The sequence below is a fragment of the Aethalodelphis obliquidens genome, unplaced genomic scaffold (genome assembly GCF_003676395.1).
Source record: "Aethalodelphis obliquidens isolate GAN/ISIS:26980383/991018 unplaced genomic scaffold, ASM367639v1 scaffold8, whole genome shotgun sequence".
NCBI lineage: Eukaryota > Metazoa > Chordata > Mammalia > Artiodactyla > Delphinidae > Aethalodelphis > Aethalodelphis obliquidens.
The window spans coordinates 2,375,915-2,393,499 of record NW_020837952.1 but is presented as its reverse complement, the minus strand read 5'-3'; the positions used below and the strand labels follow the sequence as shown (position 1 = coordinate 2,393,499).

The 17,585-nt window shown below is 42.5% G+C and overlaps 2 protein-coding genes across 8 annotated transcripts in view; both read left to right on the top strand.

The window, feature by feature from the left end:
* Positions 1 to 11,918, top strand: part of LIMA1 (LIM domain and actin binding 1) — an 83,366-nt gene extending 71,448 nt beyond the window's left edge. For 3 of the 5 annotated variants that reach the window (XM_027106245.1, XM_027106246.1, XM_027106247.1), the window contains exons 9-11: positions 596 to 708; positions 7,939 to 8,072; positions 9,577 to 11,918. In XM_027106245.1, coding sequence (XP_026962046.1) covers positions 596 to 708; positions 7,939 to 8,072; positions 9,577 to 10,585 — 1,256 coding nt within the window. In that variant the 3' untranslated portion in view covers positions 10,586 to 11,918. The remainder of the gene's footprint in view (positions 1 to 595; positions 709 to 7,938; positions 8,073 to 9,576) is intronic. The other 2 variants (XM_027106248.1, XM_027106250.1) reach the window with 1 other exon arrangement.
* A 3,094-nt stretch (positions 11,919 to 15,012) lies between these two features.
* Positions 15,013 to 17,585, top strand: part of CERS5 (ceramide synthase 5) — a 35,193-nt gene continuing 32,620 nt past the window's right edge. Inside the window, exons 1-3 of one of the 3 annotated variants that reach the window (XM_027106252.1) lie at positions 15,261 to 15,328; positions 16,176 to 16,323; positions 16,908 to 16,978. In XM_027106252.1, coding sequence (XP_026962053.1) covers positions 16,234 to 16,323; positions 16,908 to 16,978 — 161 coding nt within the window. In that variant the 5' untranslated portion in view covers positions 15,261 to 15,328; positions 16,176 to 16,233. Of the gene's footprint in view, positions 15,329 to 16,175; positions 16,324 to 16,907; positions 16,979 to 17,585 lie in introns of all 3 variants that reach the window. The other 2 variants (XM_027106253.1, XM_027106251.1) reach the window with 2 other exon arrangements.

Genomic DNA, 17,585 nt, shown 5'->3' with positions numbered 1-17,585 from the left:
GTTTTCCATGAAACAAATATATTGGCAGGAAATTAACTTATGCAGGTGACACGTCAATGACTATGAAAAAAACTTTATGGAGTCTTTTTCCATAATCTTCATCCATGGATGTTCGCCATAGGACTGAGTCCCAAAAAGATGGTGTCAGATTATACACACTCATATACATGAGCCTGTCTTATGAAATTTCTCCCCTCACATTCCCCCATTTTCCCAAGTTCAGTTGAAACGCCCCAGAAGGAGTTGCTGGGGTTGCTAACTACCAAAAAGCCATCAAAGTCTATAAACAGCCTTAAAAAATGACAAATGCTACAGGGCAGAAGTTTCCTTATGTAGGGAGGTTTGGATTCCCGCTGCATGTAGCAAAGGGTGAGAAAGCCTCTGAGTTGACACTTGTGAGAGAACAGAGACCAGAGAACGTAAGAGCATAGTTTTTAGCATTAGAATAATGCTTTTCTTCAACAGAAAAGCTATGTTTTTCCTGGTGTTGAAAGGACCTGTCCTTAGTGGAGGTGCCTAAAATTTGCTTTGGGGAGGAACCTTTTCTGAGCCTTCCCTTGAGGTACTATAAAATGTCTTCCTTCTGTAACTCAAGCAGGTAACTCCCAGGTTAAGAGTGAGTTCCAGCAGCCTGTGCATCCCAAGCCACTAAGTCCAGATGCCAGAGCTTCCGGCCTTTCTGAAAGTTCTCCTCCCAAAGCAGTGAAGGTATGATAGTAGTTTCTCTTGGAGCCTTGTAGACATTGGTTTACTAGTAGAGCTCATTGCATCTTTTATCTTTATGTTCATTATAACCTGTTTTTGCTTTCCTGGGGATGAAAATGCCAAATAAGGGCACACGTGAGCCAGTCACTTTCCCTGGAAATCTTGCTGCTCTTGCTTAGGTGTTTGAGCCAGGAGTGGGAAGCCTCACTGATACCGCTCCAGTCTGAAATCTGGAAAGCTCATGAAAGAAAACCCAAAGTTAAAGAAGATAACCTGACTTTTTTTCTTGTTAAGTCCAAATTCGTAAATCTATGAATGGGTAAAAACCTATAAAAAGAGCAATATGAAAAATCTGTTAAAATCAGCCCATCGGATGGGAATGTGCAGTGTTACAGATTTAGTGGCTCCCTGGTCTGAGGAACTTGACCATAACATGATTGGTGGTCAGCGCGTTTAAAGAAAGAATGTGTGCATTCCAATGGGGGTTGACCAGTCCATCTGCTATAAAAATGGCCATTCAAATAACACTTACACTAGGTTATAGTATTAGATATTAAGGAATGTCCAAAATGTTTGTACCCGAGGAAAATTTTACTAGGCTACTCAATCTGTGGTCTCCTTTCATTTACTAATTATTTTTTTTTCATTCACTAATTTTTAAAAGCAGTATTTTCCCTTTCTATGAACAAGTAAATATTCCCATAAAACTAAACAAAGATAAAAAAAAAAATCCAACACCTCTTTTAGGCTGCTCACCTAACTTGTTTTAATTGAATGCTTTGCTAATGCAGTGTTGATTTACCCACTTGGTTAATAACAAACATATCTTATACTTCTTTAGTGTCTTCCTCCTCTGGTGCTATCTTAAGTAGCTGGGTTTTCTTTCAAAGGTTTTAACATTTGAGAGAAACTCAATAGGTAGAATTAGTTTTAAGGTGGTTTGTACTGCCTCAACCTCATGCACACATCTGCCATGTTTCTATCGCACAACTGTAGGCATGATTGGTCTCTTGATGAAAGTTCTAATGCACAGAAAGGATGGAGATACTCTGTAATGACCTAGATGGGAGAAGAATCTGAAAAAGAGTGGATATATGTATATGTATAACTGATTCACTTTGCTGTACAGCAGAAACTAATACAACATTGTAAATCAACTATACTCCAATAAAAATTAATTAAAAAAAAAAAGAAAGGATGGAGGTAAGACATAGGTGAGGGTTTGGAACAAAGGGAGGAAAGGGGAGAATCCAGGAAAGGGGAGGTCGGGGGAAGAAGGTAAACATGAAAATTTTAGAGGAAGCAGAGATGTAAGAGGGGAGTAAGGTTTATTGAAAGGAACAAAAAGTGAAGAAAGTAGCAAGAGAAAGCAAGTAAATGAGGGAGAAAGAACTGAGCTGCATGATGGAATCTGCACATGTACTTAACATGACCCTCTCTTCTGGCCTCGAAGTTCTGCTCATGCTGGCATCAGCACTTTTTTTTTTTTTCCAGTATCTGAAGTCCAACAAAGTAGCAAATGCCACGGGGTTAATTTCCTCTCCAACAGCAGCCCTGCCCAGATGTGAGTCCTTGGGTTGTGGTTCTGGACGAAGAACAGCTAACAAAGCTGACTTGGCCATGGATTCTGTGTGACTGAGGGACTAGGGAAATTCTGTGGCTGATCTAAGAACTAAAATCTGTTCTCAAGTATATTTGAATTCTCAGTCCAGTCTTGCTTACCTCCCTCAACTGTTGGGCCAGATCTCCTGGTCCTGGGTTGGACCTTTGGGACTCCTCCTGATTCATACTCCAGGGTCTGAGCTGATGAGCAGTGTGCGAAGGAATGCACCTCACATAGGTCTTCCTGGCACACCAGGGAGTGGAGATGGAGGAAAAGCTCCCTCTGCACCTGCCCCAGATTCATGCCTGCCTTTTTGGTTCTGGTCACCTAGCAGTAGAATGCAGACAAGCCTGCTTGCACCAGACATACACCTCAGGTTTTGAACATTGTATAAAGACTGGGGTAAACTGGCCTCACTGCCTGTGTTTGCCCATGGTCCAAAGCTCAAATGGTTATGGTGTACAGAGCTCAGGGTGGTACCCAATCACATCTCCACTTTATTTACAGGCCATTTGTTTTCTCTTCCTCAAAGTTACTCTTTACCTTCTGCAGGCAAGTATATAGATACTTTAGTGTTTATAGGAAGACCTGCTGGCATAACTGGTCTTGGGGCTATAGACCATGCAACAGAAGTTGTTTCTCAAGTCTGGGAAATTACATACAGCTAAGAATAAACTTGTTCACTCAGAATAGATTTGTGGGTCCCACACATCCAGGTAAAACTGCTCCTTGTTTCCTGTCTGTTATTGAAAACAGGACATCTAAGGTAAAGACTCAGTTCATTTCAAATTTTAGCTTAATAAAGTAAAAATACAGAAAACAAAAAAACACACCATAAATGATACTGGTCTTTAAAAGTAAGGATTTTATCTGTTTTGAACACTGGCTAGATAATTCAGTTGATGAGACTTGGCACTAATGAAGTTGACATTGCAGGTTCCTTCTCAAAATAGATGTTCTGGGTCTAGAGCTCAGTGGGCCCTTTCGGAAGGATCAGAACCTTTCAACTCAAGAGACCCAGAGATCTCTTAAGCTTTATGCCCTCCCACTGAAATAAGTTACTCCCTAAATGTTTCTCCCACTGAAATAAGTTACTCCCTAAATGATAAGGAAGGAGATGTGACTGGCCCTGGGAACACCTACTGGTCTAGGATAGCCCTATCCCAGGTTCCTAGGCTGGTCCTGCCGATGGATGTGTAGAGAAAACATGGCAGCCTGCATGAGAGGCTGTACCCTCTGTGCCCTGTCCCTTCCTCCATGGACAGGGTAGGAGGTTTTATGCTATTTTGCAAGTCTACCAGAATTGTGCTAGAAGGGCATCTAGAATCTTTTCTCACTGCCTACATCATTACTGCTTTCTCAGAGCACTAACCTTTCCTCTACATGTAGAGCGATCTGTTTAAGGTGTGAATATCTCCAAAATGCTTTCACAGAAAGCTAGGGGAAGGGTTAAGGCTGTTCAGAGCCAGCCCAACCATTTACTATATGGTGAAGAATTTCAATTTAATTACCCAGATATTTTGTACAAATTGTAAGGAGGAAATGAAAGGCTTTTTATAGTGTTCTATCTGAGGAATGGAGGCCTGACATCAATACAGACTTTTCTTTTGATTTCACTGTGTCTAAAGGCTAATTAGCTTCACCATTTATGGCCAGCTGCTACCTGCTCCCCTCCCACACACAGACGTGTACCCCAACTGGAGCCTTCATTAGACTAAAAAATATATATGAGACAAGAGAGTGAAAGAATGTAGATGAAGTCATAAAAATTTATTGTAAAAAAGCTTTAAGTAGATGCTGATCTACAGAAGGCCTGTAACATCCCTCAGATGGGAAAGGCATGACAGTGTTTAGGGACATCAATTACTTATATATTATCGCTCTCATTCCTGAATATCCTGAAGATATTATCTGCATATTTTAATTTGAAACAAAGTGAAGACTGTCGTTTGTTCAAAATGCTGTGGTGAAATTATGTTCATTTGGGTTAGTTAGCATCTGCTCCCTTCCCCAAAGCGTCTCCTTTAGTTATGGAAATTTATTCCAGGACAATTGAGAAAATACTCTATTGGGTTGTGAGTCGGGAATTCTGAGTTTTAATCTTAATTCTTTTACTGACTGTGCAAACTTCTGTAACGCATCTGACATCCTGGTACCTTAGTTTCTACATTTGAAAAATGGTGAGGGAGGGGAGATGAAAAAACATCTTACTAACTGAAAAAATATATTGGAAAGATAAAAAATGTCTGACCTTCTAACATTGGCAGTGTTTTAAAGGTGGCTATGCAAGTTCAGGCGTGCCATGACGGCCTGGACAGGGTGTGGGCCAGGCCTACCATAATGGTAGAGGTTTGGGCACTGACCGTGCTTCCTGCTGTCTGAATAGACATGGGGGCGATTACAGAAAAGTGGCTGAGAGCCCAGGACAGAGGAAATAAAGGGAATGCACAGCCACAACCACTCTGACTTGGCATATTACCATGTTGGGCTCCTCTTGTCTTTATGATGCTATAAGGGCCCTTGGGCAGCTGCCGTATTAACCTTCATTAAATAATTTGAAAAGGGTGTATGGAAAAAAGGAAGAGGAATAATGGGAATCTGGTAGGTCTGGTGAGGTAGAAGCTTGTGGTTAGTCAGATATTTGAGCTAGCAGTCCATTAATTTGATGTTAAGGGGAGGAATGCCTTTTCACTTGTTGTGGAAGGCTCCGTTCAAGAGGGAGCCACGGGGTGGGGGGTGTCAGGTGTGGGAGGTAGAAAGACACTAAAGAATTGTTAATGAGACACTCCTTGGGTGAAGGCTATAAAAGCTCTCTCTTCTGAGCTGGTACTCTGATCTAGCCTCAGGTAGATGTGAGTGAGGCTGATTTTGCCATGATTAGCAGTTACTTGAAAAAGAAAGAAACTGTGGTCTTATTCTTGGATATGAGTCTGTAACTGAGTTTCAGCTCAGCTGCAGAAAAAAGCCCTCCAGGGCACACCAAATGCTGTGTATTCATTGAAGGTTCCTGTTTGTCTCTTCCAGCTTCTGCTTCCTGCTCCCGGTACCTAATTTCTGCTCCTGCCTCCACTTTCCTCCTAATGTGAGCTCAACTTGCAGCTTTCTCTCAGGTTTTCCTTTCTGTTCACTGGGCTGCACCCTTCTCCTACCGTGTGTTCTCTGTGTGCGTGTGTGTGTGTGTGTGTGTGTGTGTGTGTGTGTGTGTGTGTGTGTGTAACAGAGGCATGCTCTGTAGGCTTCCAGTCCCCTTTAGCAGAATAATACCCATTTCCTCCTCTACCATGGGAAATTTCTGTCTCCTGCTCTGTCTTTAGCGACCAGAATGAGCACTTACTCTCCTAAGTATTACAAATACAATATTCATCCTGCAACTGAAAAAGATTTTCAATCTGATAAGTAAATACATTTGTCCTATTACTTTTACATTGTCTGAATTGTGATTTGTACAGCTGCTCTCCAGTGGCTCCAGTTGTACTATTATACCCAAATTTTATTCTGCCTTTTAATGGATTTCCTGCTTGCTAGACAAGGACCTAGTCCTTTTAGAGAAACCTAATTAAATTATGCAAGGACATCTCCACTTAGGTCCTATCTTGTTAGATGTGTCCATCCATATAAGAAAAAAACAATTTCGGAATTCCTTGGTAGTCCAGTGGTTAGGATTCCAAACTCTCACTGCTGAGGGCCTGGGTTCAAACTCACAAGCCATGAGGTGCGGCCAAAGGAAAAAAAAAAAGCAAGAGAGAGAAAGAAAAAACAATTCTACAGTGAGGTCCTACTGTATAGCACAGGGAACTATGCTCAATATCCTGTAATAAGCCATAATGGAAAAGAATATGAAAAAGACTATATATATGTAAAACTGGATCACTTTGCTGTACACCAGAAACCAACACAACATTGTAAATCAACTATACTTCAATAAAATAAATTTTAAAAAAAGAAAAAACAATTCTGAGCTCCAAATAACGCCCTAATATCTGCCAGCAGCATTCAGTACAATACATTTGATCATATTTAAGTTCCTCCCTTATGCCTGGTAAACTTAAGTTGTAGCTGTGGTCTTTGATTCTTTAAGTTTTTCTCTTCTACTCTAACCCTAGGAATGGAGGGGCTGCTGTTAACACTCAGCCCTCCTCCTTCACTTTTAAATTCTTTGGTGCTATTTGGGGGCACTAATTTTATTAAACTCCCTTTTATAGATATTAACCTTTACTTCCATTTTCTACTCTCATCTTCTGTCCACATCTACTTGGAAAACCATTCCTATTTTTGCTTTACTTCCTAGTGAATCATGTGGCAAGTGAACCAGCAGTCTGAATTTTTTTTATGGGTCTATTCGGATTTTTTAATCAAAATTCTGTCTTACCCATAAGCTGGTTTATCTTAGGCTTACCTTAACCATTCAGGCCCTGGGCTTTGGGACTAAATTGTATTATTTATCACCATACCGGTCTTGGTGGCAGAGGCCGGCAAGGTGCCCGAAAGAGCTTCCAGGCCACCTTAACTAAAGCTGCTTCTGCATGTACTGGTTGAGCTGTTTCTCTTGGGACAAGTCAAGAGTCACACACACCTAGGGACTTCTTACCCCCACCCCTAGTGGCCATGTAACTATTTCTTATCATGTAAAAACTTATGGTTTTGGAATTCTAGCTTTCATCAGTGCTAATACAACCTACTTTATGTAGTTTAGGACTGAGTTTACCAGCAACAGTGCTCACCCCGCCCATATTCCACACTTTACAAACAGTTCATGAATCCCCGTTGTGACTCACCCCCTCTACCCAGTACATTAGTTTTATTCTCCATTTGGTGTTTTAAAAAGATTATAGAACCTGTAGCTTTATTGGGCTATGCTTTCTTCTGGAATCCTAATAAAATAGTTTGTGTGTCTTTTAAAATGTTCCATTTATGTGTCAATTTTGCTTTATTTAAAACTGCTATGTCTAGTGGATTGAGCAAGTCAAGATTATATGCAGAGGGGACTGAGAGATGCTTTATCAAAGTGTCTTTTATGAATATTTAAAACAATGTCTCTGTATAACTGAGTCACTTTGCTGTACAGCAGAGATGGGCACAACATGGTAAATCAACTCGACTTCAGTAAAAATAAATAAATAAAAAGATTTTAAAAGTCTTTTCCTACTTCCCAAAGCCAAATGCTTTCTCTCCTTGAAAGTTACCCCCTTCAGAATCTGGTCTTTAAAAAGTCTGTTCTGCTTCTTCTTTGGCACTTGGATCAAACCATCAAACTTCTTTCTTCTGTATGTGATGACATTTTCTCCTCATTTCCTGTGCGTGGAATCATTTTGTGTGTACTTGTGTGTGTGTGTGTGTGTGTGTGTGTGGTGGTTTGTCTAAGCCTTTCTCTGCAGTCCAGCCCTAGCTCCACCCATCCTCAGTGGCTGCTGCACTTATGGCAGCCAGACAATCTGGGTAAGGAATTCAGGAGAGCCTCTTGGCTTTAGAGAGTCAACCGATAGATTTGCAGTAGGCTTACTGTTCCTCTGAGAATTGACAGACCAGGTAAGGGAGCCCTTAGATAACAAAGTAAATCCCAGGGCCCACTTCAGCAGAGTACTAACTCATCACTGCCTTTGCTAGCTAAAGTGGTCCTTTGCTTTTCCTAGAAGTTTCAGGCACCTGCAAGAGAGACCTGCGTGGAATGTCAGAAAACAGTCTACTCAATGGAGCGTCTCTTGGCCAACAAGCAGGTGTTTCACATCAGCTGCTTCCGTTGTTCCTATTGCAACAACAAACTGAGGTAAGCCAGACCAAAACAAGCCATCTCTCTGTGTGGTTGGACCTCCAGAGGGAGTCTTTGGTTTTTAGAACACTGGTACTAAAATCTGTGGTGCTAATAGTGTGTGCTGTTGAGGACCTCTGAAGAAAGTAAAAAGTACCATTTAATGACAGGCATTTTATATCAAATTATAATGGTGTTTAGAACTTCTTGGTACTCTCACATGTTAATTTACATGTTAGGACCGAAGCTTAAATCATGTAAGTTGCAGGTAACTGCCCCTGTGACCTAATTTAGTAGAATGTTTTCCCTTGGTATCATAGAATCATACAGTTAAGAAATCTCAACAGGATACTTGTTGAAGCCCTTGAAATTATCCCAAACACTATATAAATGGTAAAAATAGCAATAATAATAGATCCTGAAGGGCATATGTTTTTCTGTATATTGCTTCATTTTATTTTCTGAGAAAATAATTATGTATCATTTCTTCCAAGTTACTCAAAGTATGGATATAAATGTGACAAATTGGGGAAATATTCCGTATTAACTCATTTTAACCGTAGAACCTTGGAGGAGGAAGTAACCAGGATGTCATTTCCTCCAGCCTTCCTTCCAGAGCAAGCACCCTTTCCAGCATACTGTTGAAAGATGTCCTGCCACCTGCGTGGCGCTTCTGCGGGGGTTAATACCCAACTACAGCTAGTTCCAGCGTTAGCGCTAGCTTGAAAACTTTCCCTTCTGTTGAGCCAAAATGTGCCTCTGTAACTTCCACACAGTGGTTCTTTTTCTGCCCACTGTATTTTTTTCTCCAGAGCACATTTTTCTAAATTTTTGAATTTTTATATTTCTTCTGTGGACATGCTGTTGTTTTTATACCCCCCTTTAAAATGTGTTAACCCTGCGAGAGACACCAGATGTCCTAAAGGCCTGTCCAGCACTCTTGTTAGGGTAGACCGACTTCTGGCTACTGCTCACCATTCTCCTATTAACCATAGCTTTCCTTTATTTAATCACTGACGTCTACTCAGTGCCAAGCGTTGGGAGAGCATTATACCCATTCCTGTAAAAACATGCTTTTAAATTATAACACAAATGGGAAACTAGGAGGGAAAAGATGCAACTTTTTACAAAGGAACATCATTAAAAGTAGTTATAGGTTAGAAATACTTAGGAAATATATGAATGATCAGAACTAGGTGGGACTACCTAGGGAAGACTTCCTGGAAGAAGTAACTTTTTCAACAGTTTTGACAGAGGGGAGTGAAATCACTTGAAAATGGGAGCATGTACCAGGTGGAAGAATGTCTTGTGAAGGTTCAGACCTAGAATTGAGCATGTTTTTTATAAGGATAATAAAACAAATATGCTTAAAAGGACACCCTCAGTGACTGATGTGCTTTTAAAGGTATTTTTCTCACTTAGCATCTTCTGAATATACTGGAGTTGCCAGGTTTCAGCCTACTGGTGTAAATAAGAGAATACATATTTGTTAACTTTATGCTCTTTTTCTTAAAAACAACAGTCTAGGAACATATGCCTCTTTACATGGGAGAATCTATTGCAAGCCTCACTTCAATCAACTCTTTAAATCTAAAGGCAACTATGATGAAGGCTTTGGACACAGACCACACAAGGATCTGTGGGCGAGCAAAAATGAAAACGAAGAAACATTGGAGAGACCAGCCCAGCTTCCAAATGCAGGGGAGACCCCTCAGAGCCCAGGGGTAGAAGATGCCCCCATTGCTAAGGTTGGTGTGCTGACTGCAAGTATGGAAGCCAAGGCCTCATCCCCGCTGGAGAAAGAAGACAAGCCAGCTGAAACCAAGAAGTTGAGGATTGCCTGGCCGCCCCCTACTGAACTTGGCAGTTCAGGAAGTGTCTTGGAGGAAGGGATCAAAGTATCGAAGCCTAAGTGGCCTCCTGAGGATGAAATCAGCAAGCCTGAAGCTCCTGAGGATGTAGATCTGGATCTGAAGAAGCTAAGACGAACTTCTTCACTGAAGGAGAGAAGCCGCCCCTTCACTGTAGCAGCTTCATTTCGAACCTCTTCAGTCAAGAGCCCCAAAACCTTGTCCCCATCTATCAGGAAAGGCTGGAGCATGTCAGAGCAGAGTGAGGAGTTCGGAGGAGGTGTAGCAGCAGAAAGGAAACAAACGGAAAATGCCAACGCCTCCGAGAAGAATGAGAGTGTGGAAAAAACAACCTGGCCAAACAAGGGATCTAAAGGAGAGGAGGCAGGAAGGAGAAGTAAGGAAGTTCACAGTTTTGAGATGGGGAGTGAAAATCTTATAGAAAATGGTGCAAACTTAGATGAAAGTGATAGAAACCTTCTCACACAGCAGTCTTCACTAGAACCCAACTCTAAAAATTGGTCTAGCTTTGCAGATAACACCTCCACTAAAGAATTCACTACTCAGAATCAGACATCCCAGGATGTGGGATTCTGGGAGGGAGAAGTAGTCAAAGAGCTCTCTGTGGAGGAACAGATAAAGAGAAATCGGTACTATGATGAGGATGAAGATGAGGAATAACAAATTGCAATGATGCTGGGCCTTAAATTTATGTTAGTGCTAGTGAGCCACTGCCCTTTATCAAAGTGATGCACAAAACAGCTGTCTTAGCATGAGCTGTAATTTATGTGGAAGTAACTTTGGAAAAGAGTTCTTGCTTCAAAAAAATCCCATACTGTGCAGCTTAAGTGAACCAATTCTAAATGCTAGATAACATTACTTAAATCCTCTCTTTTAGCAATGATGATATACACAACTGCTTTAAGGTCTTTTGGGGGTTGGGAGTGTGTATGTGTGTGTGTGGGGGGGAATATTCCAGCGGATATGGTCCAGCTTCCATTGTACTCCCAAAAGACAATATGAAAATGGAGAGATGATTAGTAGTACATTGTTACACTAAAAATTCAATTGTGGAATTAGGAAACATGCAGAAGGGATTTAGGGGCCTAAACATTGTGACTGAATGCACTTTAGTATAAAGGGCACAGTTTGTATATTTTTACATGAATACCAATTTATTGTTTAGTATTCCTCTGTTAAGAGATCAAATATTTAGTCTTTAAAAAAAAATTTAGGTTAATTTTCTTACTCTGATATATATGGGGAATTTACTGCTTGCTCCGATATATATGGGGAATTTATTGCATCCTGCTTTCTAAACAACATCCTGAACTGGATTATTGAGATATAGCATAACCATCTTTTTGGAGCACCTTTTGAGCACCCTTAGTGCTTGGAGAGATTCATTGTGTCCCAAATAAGCTATGGTATTTGCCAATGCGTTTGACTACACCCCCAAGTGATTGCTTTCTTCTCTGGTGGTATCTGTGCTTCTCATAATTTACTGTAAGCTGCAATATTTTTATAAGATCTTTTGTATTTGCCATGTTGCATATTAGAGCAAAATGGTGAGTTTAAAGGAGGAATAACAGAAAAAAAAAAAGAAGCCTTAAACCACTTGAGCTCAGATCCCCAAACCCTATATTCTACTTCTGATATCCCCTTTCTGGGACACTAGTTTTTTAATACTTATAAGCTCTGAAATGTATTGATTTTTATGGCAGACAGTATTCCTAGGGTGCAATTAAACCAGTTATAGGCCTTTTGTGGGAGATGGTTTTCTAGTATTAAGGTTTTGGAACAATATAAACTTGAGTACAGTTGTTGTACATAATTGATATTCCAAATTGTATGTTGGGGGAGAGAGGTGTTTTAAGGTATAGGCTTTTCTTTATACTGCATTTTTAGAGATTTAGCTCTGATATTTTTTAGAGATGTAAAATATTCTGCTTTCTTACAGTCTTGCTTACTCTGAAACATTTTTATTCAATAAAGCTTTTAATTTACACTTGAACTTTTCAATGTTCCTTTTCCATTATTATTTTACATTGTTACAGTCTCTCAGGACCTGCTTTTACCTTAGCAGTTTGGGTAGAAAAGGCAGATGGATCTGATGGGTATCAAGTGAAGAGACATGCAATGTATACTTCTCACCACTAGGTGGTGGTGTTGGGCTGATCTTAGGATTTCATCCGCCTAGAAAACATTTTTCTTGAAAATTGAAAGCAACTTGGCAAGAGAATTATTGTGTACATTCAAAATGAGCTGTTTGTTTTACCAATTCAAAATGCAGTGGTGTTTTTTTTATTGTTAATTGTACTCCGCATTTAATAATTTACCTTACAAGTATACCTAAATGCTAAATGGAATTTCCAAATGCCTCTGCTGAAAATGGACTTGTTTTCTACCCTGGGCAGAGGCATAGTTGGTTGTTTGTTTTCCTTGCTTGCAGAGGCAACTGCCCCAATTAAGGTACCTTTTTTAATGGGAGTGTAGATTTCCTTGGAGATAGAAATGCTTTTTGAGTCATCTGTTAACATTTTCCAGGGTCACTGTGTGTTCCAGCGTCTTGCCTGGTCTTCTAAGTGCTTGTCCGGGTACTACTATCTGCTCTTGGCCCCAACACAGGCTGAAGTCATTTAGAAAGCCCTGTTCACTGAACAGTTAATCCAGAAGTTCCTGCTGACATTTATAAAATATCCAATCTTGGCTTGAGTTTAGCTACCTTTACTCTGTGACTCACTGCTTGCTGCTCTTACCCATCCACATTGTACTCCCTATATCTACTAACCTTATACAAAAAGTCTGAGTGCCTATGGCTGGCATTAATGGGTATCAGTTGAGTATGTCACCGTATATCAGGTACTTGGGGGCTGAGATTACCCTTGGAAGAACTCCTTTCTGTGCCTTTCAAGGGCTAAGGTAGACATAGGTACAGACCGTAGAGACAAGAATTAGCTCCATAATCAATATAATAAAAGGATATTCTTATCAAGAGAATGACCAGATAACACTAAACATTCTTAGAAAACAAAAGAACCTACAGCCAAATAAAAAGTGCTTATCATTTATTCTCTCAGCTCTCTAAATGAAGGCAACTTGTTGGACTATGTCAATGTTGACAATAGGATGATGTGAATTTTTCTGTTGGTAAAGCAGGAAAAGGGGCCAGCTTGGGACTTGAGATGGTTAAGGAGACTCTGTCCATGACTGCTACAGGGGCCAACTTAGTTCTTTTACCAGCTTGCTGGTCAGATCACTCCTGGCCAAAGTGAAACCTGTATTAAATTTGCTTTCATTACGTATTTCGTCAGCAATATGTTTTCTAACAATCAAGAGGTTGAGAAATGGTACATATGTGTTTTTCTGGGAATAGATCTTGAGACCAAGATCATTGTGTGTTGGCCTCTGCATGCTAAGTTAGCATGTTCTTTGTTCCTTGGGGCTCTGCTTTGAATTCCCATGGGATCAGAGAGAGTTTACTTCTTTTATTTATTTATTTTGGCCACACCACACGGCATGTGGGATCTTAGTTCCCCAACCAGGGATCGAATCCATGCCCCCTGCAGTGGGGGCATGGAGTCTTAACCACTGGACCACCAGGGAGGTCCTGTGAGTTTACTTCTTTTAAAACGTATCTTGAATATAGGGTAGTTACCATTAAGCTATTTCTGGGTTTGGACAAAAATGGCTTCAGGCAGTGTGGTTCTCAGACCAGCAGCAGTGGCATGACTTCTGAGTTTGTTAGAAATGAGAAATGCACATCCATGGGCCTACCCTGAACCTCCTGAATCAGAATCTCTTTGGATGGAGCCCAGAAAACTTTTAGCAAACTCTCCATGTGGGAGATGAGAGAAGCTAATGTCTGAGCTGTGGCACACTAAGGTTTGAGAACCACTGACCTCAAGCAGACCTTCTAGTCTACTCCTTAAGGCGGCTCCTTTTTTCTCTTCTTTCTCTCCCTTTGAAACTCTTTATCTTCTGCCGCAAGCATGCCTACTAGTATAAAGATACTCTGTCCTTGGACAAGATTAGTTCTTTAATCTTTTTTCGGATCATTCTAGGTAGCCTGTGGTAATTAACCTTGTAGCCAGGTTTGAACGGTTGGCACCCAGGGTTCAGCGTTCTCCAGCGGTTGAGGGACAATTTAGAATTCAATGTTTTGAAGGTTTCTTGTCTATGGCTCCCCTCCCTGTTTATGTAGATCCACAAAAGAGTTCAATGTTCAATGCGGACATCTAAAGTTAAGGAGTTTTATAGGATAAAGCCTCAGGGCTCTGGAATCTAAAGACTTTCTAGTTCAGAAGCTCAGCTCTACCACTTGTTTATATAGCCTCGGGCAAGCTGCTCTCTGGACCTCAGTTAACTCATCCATAAAATAGTAAATACCTACTTCACAGAATGAGGAAGTTAAATAATGTGTGTAAAATGTTCGGGGCAGTACCTGGCATATAGTAAACCTCATTAAACATTGGCCATCATCTACTTTTCTTTTTCCTTTAATATTTTCCTTTGGATATCTTCCATTTCCTTTCCCCATGAGAAGAATAAAAGGATTTTTAAAAGTCAATTTTGAGGGATATACAAGGACAGGGGGTTGAGATCACGGAGGGGCACGAAGAGAGAAAAAGGGTGGGGAGCAAAAAGAACGCTGCTAGTAGGCGGGACCAGCTGAGATGGCGATAAACCCTAGTGAGAGATGGGGGCTGTGAGGGAGGGGGGAGAGAGAGCGCGAGAGAGGTATGGCCTTCCAGGGAGCAGGAACAGCTTAAGCTGGCTGGACTGAGAAGAATGTCCCCATAAGGGAGCTATGCCTGAAATAAGGGGTGTAGCCGTAGCTGGACGGGAGAGTGAGGGAGTAGGAAAATCTTCGCCGAAACCGGTAGCAAAAAGGGGCGGCACGAGCGTTGAGTGCTTGTGCGGGGCGGGACCAGGGCTGGGTGGAGGCGGGGCGGGAAAAGGAGGGGCGTGGCCGGGATCGGGAGGCGGAGTCCCGAGGAGAGGCGGCCGGGGAGGCTGCGGTGAGGGAGGTGGGCGGGGAGGCGGGATGGGCGGTGAAGAAGCTGGGCCCCTCAGAGAAGGCGGACTGAGACGTGACGGGGACAAGAAGGGGCCGGAAGGGGGCGGCCGCCGGTCCGGCCCCGCCCCGGGGCCGCCTCCCCGCGGGTTCTGTTGGCCGTGGCGGCAGCTGAAGCTGTGGCGGCGGTGGCCGCGGGGTGGGCGTAAGATGGCGACAGCGGTGGCGGGAGCCCTGGGCCTGCTGTGGGGCTGGCTGTGGAGCGAGCGCTTCTGGCTGCCCCAGAACGTGAGCTGGGCCGACCTCGAGGGGCCAGGCGACGGCTACGGCTACCCGCGGGCCCGGCACATCCTCTCGGTGTTCCCGCTGGCGGCGGGCGTGTTCTCCGTGAGGCTGCTCTTCGAGCGGTGAGAGCCCGCGGGCGAGCGGCGCGAAGGGCTGTGGGCGCGGGCTGGTGAAACCGGCCCGGGGGGAGAGGCGGAGGTCGAGGACCGGAAGACGAGCTGCAGGGAAAGCCCGGAAGCAGGAGGCTGTGAGAGCCCTGGGCCGCGCGCGGGATGCTCCGAGGGTGGCCTAGGTGGTCGTGGAGCTTAGGTAAAGACAGCGAGTTTGGGGCTTGGACATTGAAAGAGTGAGAGTCGAAGGGGACACTGGACCCATTCAATTTGAGAGCCCGGGGTGGGTGTCTCATGGGCCTCTCCCCAACCTCCAAGGATTCTGCAGACCAAGAAACTGCGAGCTGCGACCGAGAACCCGAGGCGGGAAACAAGAAAGGGCTGCCAGAACCAGGACTAGTTGGGATCATGGAAACTGAAGGGTCGGCTCAAGAGCCAGACGTTCCAAGCCGAAGAAATGGGTTCATGGGAAGATAAGATTTGTGAGGGCACTTTAGTTCCAGATAGTTGAGGGGCACAGGATTAGTTAGGCCCTAAGCCTTGGTTCGTCACACCGCATGGACGCGCGCGCGCGCGCGTGTGTGTGTTTCAATAAAATTCTGCCAGAGCCCGTAAGAGAGTAGAAATCTGGTAGGGATAGGGTGTGGTGGAGCCTGAGGCTTCCAGAGTATGGAAAGGTGTCAAATTAGTTGCAGAACAGGCCTTGGAGGCCTGAAATGGAAGGAGGAGTGGTCATGTTGAAAGGATGGAGAGCCTTAGGGAGTATGAGACAACAGCTGTATTGAGACAACAGCTGTATTGAGCCAGCTTCTAAGTGACCATGTGTTCTTGACAAAAAGTGTTTTCACTTTTCATTGAGTGAGCGGCTCCTGTCTGCTGTCGAAGATAAAGATATCCATTGAGGACTTGCTGTGGTGATGTTACAATGTGGACTTATAGCTGTGAGTGATCTTGATCGAGTCTACTCACAGCCCGGGAAAGGTGACTTCTTTCTGCATAGGTCTCAGGTAACGAGGATGGCACTTTGACATCTTTTGTTCCTTTGGCCTATAGAGCAGGAATGCCCTTTCGAGGATGGGACTATATTGCAGATAGACTACTTTGTTACTGTCTGAAAATCTAATATTATCTGTTTTGGATTACTTCTTTGATTTGCCTACTATTTCTGACACAAAAATCTTTCAAAATATATATGTTTCCCACCATTCATCCATTATTTAACAGTGTTTATGTATTGTCGTCAAAGTGCTGTGCCAGAAGTTTAAGTATAGTCGTTGTATTAAGTATTCCTGGGGTGGAGGCACAAACCGCTTGTCCCTCTTAGGAGTAACCTAGGTCCAGGTACTCTCCACCTTCGCATCTGTATATGAGAGCAAAAAAAACATAGAGAAAGACAGTATAATGACTGAAAAGGAAAATACACAATTCAGGAGAGAGAAAAAAAGTTCATTGTCTTAGGAAAAGATTCTCTGCTTTTCATATAAATATATACTAATATGGAAATTTCCCCAAGTTAGTGGTAAGAGGAACTAGCTTGTTGCTTCTAAACACTCATTTTATATAAGCTTGCATATATCTTCATATTTCCCAGGAGTACTCCCAGGTGACTGTGAAGACGGACATATCCCCTGGCACAGCCACTGGAAAGGATCCTTTTTACCTGTGGGAATTCTATCTGAATGTTTCTGTGGTGCTCCAGTGTCAGGGGAGAAGGGATGGATGGGAATACTGATGTGAAAGCATTCTAGCATGGTATTCCTTGGCTAGTAAGGACATGTACCTTGTTCATGTCATGTTTGACCTTAGGAAAGTTTAAGCCTAGAAGCAGTCTTGCTACTTTGTTTCTCTTTAAGACCTACGACTTTAGTTAGCAATAGAAATTACAGCTGGATTACCAGTTCTTCTCTTACTGTGCTGGACTTCCATAAAGGTAATAGAAGTCACTTTTAGAGTATAGAAAAAGACATCAGAAATATTGGTTCATTTATTCTCTTTCCTACATTTTCTCCTTTCTCAAATCCTAACTACTTAGTTTCTAAAAAGTGATTCATATAATAATCATGAACTGTAAGAGCTAGAACTCCAACCTCCATTTATATAAATAGTAAACTAAGGCTTAGAAACATTTTGCAGCTTTTCAGAGGCTGCACACTCACCTGGGGGAGGAGGTAGAACCAAGATCCAGAGTGTTTTCCCCAGCCCCATTCTCTTTCCACTGTATGGTGTGGCCACTTTTCATATTCCTTAAAACCCCCTTTCAAGAGTTAAG